At 41.0% G+C, this 7,377-nt stretch overlaps 1 protein-coding gene across 1 annotated transcript in view; it reads right to left on the reverse strand.

Annotated features, from left to right (window-relative positions):
- The window catches only part of cav1 (caveolin 1), a 12,618-nt gene extending 6,463 nt beyond the window's left edge, over window positions 1-6,155 (reverse strand). The window contains exons 1-2 of the mRNA XM_062421259.1: window positions 5,871-6,155; window positions 4,731-4,898 (exon numbers count right to left, since the gene is read on the reverse strand). Coding sequence (XP_062277243.1) covers window positions 4,731-4,898; window positions 5,871-5,906 — 204 coding nt within the window. The 5' untranslated portion in view covers window positions 5,907-6,155. The remainder of the gene's footprint in view (window positions 1-4,730; window positions 4,899-5,870) is intronic.
- Window positions 6,156-7,377: the final 1,222 nt, after the last annotated feature.

Raw genomic sequence — 7,377 nt, forward strand, 5'->3', positions numbered from 1 at the left:
AATATAGTTGATAAAAACAAGATTTTTTTGGTGTAACATTTAATTACATTTAATCCATGACTCATAAACACCCAAATCCTAACACTACATATCTAATGTTCACCTCTGAATGCAGAGTATAAAACATATTTTAGGGCTGACTTACTTGTTATTCATTATGAAAGAGTGAATGTCATGTTTTTCCTATCCTGGACATCTTATTTTGGATCCCAGAAGAGTTTTTTTTTTTTTTTTTTTTTTACCCTTGAAACAGCAGCTTGTAGGTCCAATTCTTTTACTCCAAGCAGGCTACATAAAGCCTCTCTCACAGCACCAACTGGCGGAGCTCACTACAGCCTTATAATATAAATCTGACTGCAGCCACAAAACCAGCGCGGCGTCCATTTAATTTTTCCACAGCTACAAATTTTAAAGTGGACCAACTCTGCGCCAGTTTCCAGAACTTTGATTGAGACTAAATGAGAGCCTTCTGCAGAGAGGCACAAACACAACCACAGCAGGATTTTTTTTTTTTTTTACTTCATAAAGTGAAGCTGTTTGGTGCACTTAACTTTCCAGGTTTCTAAATGATGTTCAGTATGTAACATTATGAAGGAAGTCTGGCACTTAACTAACAGTCTCTATGTCAGGGCTGGTTTGATTTTATGCTTCTTCAGGGGAGGTTGTTCTTTTCTAAAAAATACTCTATTATTAATTTGGGATTTTGGTAAGACTGTGGGGAACAATCAAACAGAAATTTCCATTTACTCCAACTGTATAATGTCAATAAAAATCAACAAAGTGAGCATTTACATTACAAAAATCCTTTAAAGCAGCATATTAAAGCTCCTTGTCCTTTAACAGCAGCTGCACAGTTATGCAGAGACTGAGTGAGGATCCTCTGTGGTCCCGCCAGAGGTTTGATATGAAACAATCGAGTCTCGGGGTCAGCATGTGACCAGTTGGCAAGGCAACCGTATTATTGAGTAAATAAGGCTATGTGCTATTTCCAGAGCTCTATCTTCAGGCTGCACCACGCTTGAACGGACAAAAGCGGGTCAGAGTGTGCCACGTTAATGGACTCTTTTGTTGGTTTGAAGGCCTTCAGTCGTCAGGGCAAATGTTTGGTTTGGTTCAAGAGAGATTAGGATGATTGACAGCAGTCATTTGTGACCAGCAGACTTTACACGGAGGAGAGTTTTTACTTAATGAAACACAGCATCTGTTTTTATTTTTGTAGTGTCATCATTATCTTTCTCAAATTTGCATGATGTTTGGATGGAAGCAAATCCCGCTGCACTGACTTTGTAAAGATTTGCATGAGCACCAGATGCCTCATCCCACAGAGGAGTGTGTAAGACTTTAGTTTTGATAAAAACTAGAGCTATGAGATTTCTACACAAAGACAAAAATAAATCTATAATCAGGAGAAGATATCCCAGAAGGAGGTAGTTAAGTAAGAATATGATCAGCAGCCAACCAAACATAAGCTTTACAGTTCCAGAGGGAGCGTTTCTTTCCTTTTGTTTTGACTTTCAGTAGTTTGGCTCTGTTGCCCGGAGCTCAAACTTCTCACAACTCCCTCTCAAAAATTTTCTCCAGTGGGGGCATTTTCACTCCTCTGACTACTGGGCTCGAGCCCCTCCTCTCTGCTATATAAAGACCCACAACTTCACCGGAGGAAAAAAAAAAAAAAAAAAACTCCACATGCATGTCAGTAATGGAACTTGTTTGATGTGGCCAGGTGATTGAGACCAGCTGCAGCAGCTACAGGAGAACAGCATGCATCCCTTTGATTACAAGAATATACCTGTGTGTGTGTGTGTGTGTGTGTGTGTGTGTGTGTGTGTGTGTGTGTGTGTGTGTGTGTGTGTGTGTGTGTGTGTGTGTGTGTGTTACATAAAGAACGTCTGGATGCATGCACACATTTACGTGTCGGGGGGGTTGTGTGTGGTCATGGTGGAATCGCAAAATGAAAGTAACTGGAGGGGATTCCCTGCCTGTGCTTTTTTATTGGGGCACACCAAACACGCTTCAACTTGGCAGGTCTGTTTCATTGACCTCAAAGCACCTTGGAGCTGCAGTATATAGCGCACTGTAAAAAAATATAGGCTCATCAGAGTTTAGTCTCGAGACACTGTGCACCATTGAGTTCCTCACAATGGAAAATAAACCATGTTTTTTACTCTAAATGTGTCACAGGTGGGTTGAAATGCTGTCACGGTTTGTTAAGTCTGTATGAAGGGATTTCTTAAGGAACTCTCTGGTTTTCTAAACAGTACGAACAGTGATGGATACCTGCATACCTATACTGTAAAAATACTCCAGTACAGGTAAGAGTCCAGCATTTAAAATGTTGTGTAAATGTATCTAAGTATTATCACAAAGATTGATTATCAAAAGTTAAAAGGCTTATTTTGTGGCCCCTACCAGTCTTTATAATATTGAATTATTATTAATGATGCATTTAAATGCCAACGTTGACTGAGAGTGAGCTTATTAAACTCTTATGTACTATTCTCTAGAGTAATTTACATTACACAGTATATTATATGCTCATTACATGGTTTTGATCTTTATCTGTAAAGTAACAGCAAGTAAGTAGCTGCAGCTGTTGAATCAAGATAGCGGTGTTAAAAATGTGAAAGTACGTCAGAGTTGTTTAGACGTGTTATGTAAATGTAAGAGTAAATGTACTTAGTTACTTTCCACCACTGCCTGTAAGTTTAAGTTCTCAGCCTTTTGACGGCGGTTTTAATTTTTACAGTGTACGCACATGTGATCTCAGATAATTTCGGCAGCCGTCTGTTGAGTTGATTAGAGAGGGGCAGGGCAATCATAAAGCTGCAGTCTATTCTGAGACTGGAAGGAGAGTCTGACTCACTGTCACAGCGGAGGAGAAGGGAGAGAGGGAGAGAGAGAGAGGGAGAGAGAGAGTGAGAGAGAGAGAGAGAGAGAGAGAAGGAGAGAGGGAGAGAGAGAGAGAGAGGAAAGAGTGATAGACAAAGTGAAGAAAGACACAGAAAATAGGAAAAAAAAGGGGAGATCATTCATCGACTTGCAGAATGTCACCCTGACCTATTCCTCCTAATTTACAAGCCAAATTCTAGTGCTAGTTCCTTCTCTTCAAAGAGAGGAGCTTCTTCAAACTCTCCTTGGTAAAATGTCCATGTGGCAGAACTGGAAGAAGAGTCGGTCTCTATCTGCTGGTCATAAGAAACACATGCTTTGTGCTTTTATTCTTTACACCAGATTGACTTTCTTTCGCTTACAAACATATGCAAATGTGTCACATGTGAAGCTTATTTAACTTTTTTTTTTATCATATGTGGAGAACCATTTCACAAAAGTTTCACATATTGGCACATTAGGGGTAAATTCACATGATAGATACATGTGTGATTTGCAGAATATCTGACATGTGAAATATAAGACATATTATAGGCTCACCTGTGTGATTTTGGCTATAGAGAAATGTGATTTTAGGACATTTTCCATGTAATAAAAACTCACATTTCACATAAGTTCTCACTCTCACTCTCATTTTGAGTTTCTTTAGTAAATCGCGCTTTTGCTCCCAAGTCTGTTACTATTTGTAAAGTATTCATTGCATGTATTGTTTACTTTATGCCATTTATTTTCTGTCAAAACATTACAAGGAAGCACCATTAGACCTCATAACAGTGAGAACATTTCCAATGACCTGAACTAAGAAGTCACTTACAGAGGGGGATCTTTCCAAAATGTCAATTATAATTTGAGAGCTGATGCAGCCAATGAAGAACACATGAATATTTGCTCTCCTGACGCAACTGCAAGCATGAAGGGAAGAAGGGAGAGGGAGTGAGGAGGAGTGTAGAATGGGAGGAAAGGAGTGGGGGAGGAGGAGGAGGGAGGGAGGGATGGGGAGTGGTGAGGGATATCCCTTCAGACTAACCAGCTACTTGGGTGTTTCCCTGTTTTAACAAGGCAGAGTTCAGGCATTTCAAAGAGTTGACCCGTTTGTCCCACGCAGCAAGCTGTGTGACCCCACTCTGATGGAAAAACCTGCCCCAGCTGGAGAGCAGCGCGGCCGGGCTCATACAGCGGCTGCTCCCCACTACCATGCAGATGCGTCAGGTGGCTTCTAGCGCACCACTCCTCCACTCCTCCACTCCTCTGCTGCTACAAACTCTCTCCCTCTGCTAACTCCTTTTCAAATAATAAACACTCGCTATTGGTGCGGCCACATCGCTCTCTTATGGAAAAAAAAACTACTTTCCTAACAGCAAGGCGTGTGCAATAAGGACTGTGGGAAATGTGTGTTCCAACAACAGGAAATTCGTAATGTTTCCTCTGTGAGGATGTTCAAGTAAGTCCTCTGCTCACACAGGCGCGCAGATATTTACGCATATGATACTGTAGCTCTCCATTGTGTATCGCCTCATTGAGCTGCAAAGCATTCTCCTAATAGGGGAAAGTCGCTGAAGGGGGGGGACACGGCTGGAACAACTGACTCACTCACAGCCGCACTTATCACCAGTTTGACAGCTCCTACCCTTTAGCGCACTCTCCCAGAGTTTATTTCAATTTATAAGGATGGTCAGGCAAATACTGAGTAGAAATACAGTGCAAACTCTGCATCAGGTATTTAAGGTGAAGTTATAGTTTCAGTTTGACAGGAGAAAAGTGAGAAAGCTCACAACAGATGCAAGTTTATCCCAAAAGTTTAAGTTTCAAATTTAACAAACAGCACTCCAGGTTTGACTCACCTTGACAACGTCCTCGTTTATGCGCTTGGGGTCCCGGTTGACCAGGTCAATCTCTTTGGTGTGGATATCCTCCATCGTCTTCTCGTTCAGACTGTCGTTGTCCATGTCTTTGTTGTTGGGTTTGTATATGTTCCCTTGTTTTCGGATGAACGGCGAATGCAGAAATTCCTGTCAGGATCCAGAGGAGGCAGAAGAAAAAGAGAGTGAAGAGGAGGAGGGATAGTGTGCAGTGCGCTGAGAGGGAGAGAGACTGGAGCTGAGAGTTAACCAGCCTGCCTCACAAACAGGGATGGGTTTAAATGAACAGAAAAAGCACCACACCCCTCAATCCATCCGCAAGGGGTCCTCACCACCCAGTCAGAAGTTCAACATCCTGAGATACGCTTGATCAACAAGTACCTGTGTGCATGGCAACAGTTCTAGGAAATGCGTAAAAGCGCATAACTCCAATATAATGTAATACTCCCTCTAAGAGTCCTTTCCTGGACAGATTTTTGACATATTTTAAAAAGCATGGGTTATAGACTGTATTTACAATTAGCATAGTGAGTACATGTTTGTACACATTTAAGTGCAATATGTACAAAAAATTGCAGATTTCCGTGTCCATGACTCTCCAAAAGTGAGTGCGTAAAGACCTTTTGGGTTCCAACAGACTTGCTGTTCTCCGCGCACCTAATAAGGCAGTTTTGATGTAAACTAACACTCATATGGCTTAGTTAGATAATTTTAAAGCTTGTGCATGATTTACAACTGAGATCATATGTTAGAAAAAGCTTGAGGATTTGCTGTCCGACTTTTACGCACGAAAATTTAAACTCAAAACAAAGTGAACAAAGTAATCGGTTACTGTGCCCAGAAGAGGATTGTAGCAGGTTAAATCTCACCCCCACACGCTAATGCATTCTGAATGGTCCTTCACATTCACTGAGCTGGTGTGGGAGAAGCGTTCACGACTAGGTGCCAGGAAAAAGATAACGATTGTGAAACAGCGTGAAGAAAAAAAAAATCCAAAAATGTTCTTTAAAGAATATTAATTATAAGCGAGTTTAATCAGCCCCTGGATAAGGAAAAAATGCGCACCAGCTTAAAACTTTCAACTAAAAATAGAGCCAGCTGCAGAGGAGAGCTATACTGTACCTCGTCTGTTTCGCCGTCCTTCAGTCCTCCTGTCATGCTGTCCTCAAGTTTAAACCGATTAACGGAGTGAACAACAGACAAGAAGACAATATAGGAAGCCGAGTGGGAGGCGTGGAGACAAACTGAGAGGACCGGGGCTCTTCTCAGAGACCTGCAGTGAATACAATTCCTGCCCTTTTTCGCCGGACGTGACCAGAATTTAATGCCAGAGCTGTGAGGGGAAACCTCTGGTGGTTCCTCGGATCCCACACTGCGCGTTTTTCGCTGCTCTGGAGTCACCTGTGAGCAGAGAGACAGGGGAGCCACAGTGTAACCTGCACTGCCGGAGGAGAGACTGACGTGAGCTCAAGCTAAAGGGGTGTTGTAACTGGCATGGAATGACTTTATTTGGGGATCAAGGCAGAGTATAGGAACCTTTTTGTTCAGTGAACTGTGGGCGTTAATTGGGAATGGCAAGGTGTGTGTACTTGCCATAGCTAGGCCCGGGGGACTCTTAATTCAAGTGGTTATAATGGATAAACGGGATGAAGAATAATATAACACAAATCATAAAGTCATGAATAAATAAGAAAAGTAGAGAAGCTGTCAGAGTCCATTTAACTATTTCAGCAAATACAGACTCAAATGCTTCTCCTTTTCCCTCCCAGATAAAATGAGTTTCTAATAGTATGTTAAGGCTTTAAAGGACCTGAACTTAGCAACACTGAAGCTGTTTTCTGCTTTACAAGGTTAGGATCCTACGCTGGTCACTCTGGTCTGTTTGCATTCTTTGTATCAGCTCACCTTGGAGTAACACCAGCTGGCACACTCAGCTGTTTTCAGACAGTACAGTAGGTGTGATAGGAGCAGTTGGTGGGTGTGTCTGATGGGAGTGACCCTCAAATAAAACACAGTCACTCAATAAAAGAAAAAAAGTACTTTTCAGGTCTCATTTGCATTCTTTCTTTTTTTTAATGAAGATGATGAAGATTGATCACAGTTCCTCCTTTTGACATGAAGTTGTGTGCTTTGTTGAGCATTTTTCTACTTCCTGTCTCTGATTCTTAGATGCCTTGAGGTGCTCGATAAATAAATTACTAATGCTTTATACATCAAATAATAGTAACTTCTGGGTTGCTATGTTGTGTTGCTGATGCTCAGCCATGTATTTGGTAATAGCTTTGAATGTTTTTAATCCACCAATAACTGCTCATGACCTTTCATGAACATTTTAATAATAAGCTATAAAGTCTGCAGTTATTAAATAAATGTTAATACTGTAAATCATTAATAGGATGATTTTGGATTTTGATGATAATCCAATGTGTCAGCAGTTGTAATTGCTTATAAATTGTTAATTAATGGACATATTGTGGTTAGGATGCACCACATGAGATGATGAGATAAGATTTTGCAAAAGTTGAGTGGTCAAAGTTTTTAATTTTTTCTTAAACTGGAGTATCTGAATGACGGTGAAATAAAATAAGATGAGATGAGATGAGAAAGTGCTACACAGAACTGCATTCAA

This window comes from Scomber scombrus, chromosome 6 (assembly GCF_963691925.1).
Source record: "Scomber scombrus chromosome 6, fScoSco1.1, whole genome shotgun sequence".
Taxonomy (NCBI): domain Eukaryota; kingdom Metazoa; phylum Chordata; class Actinopteri; order Scombriformes; family Scombridae; genus Scomber; species Scomber scombrus.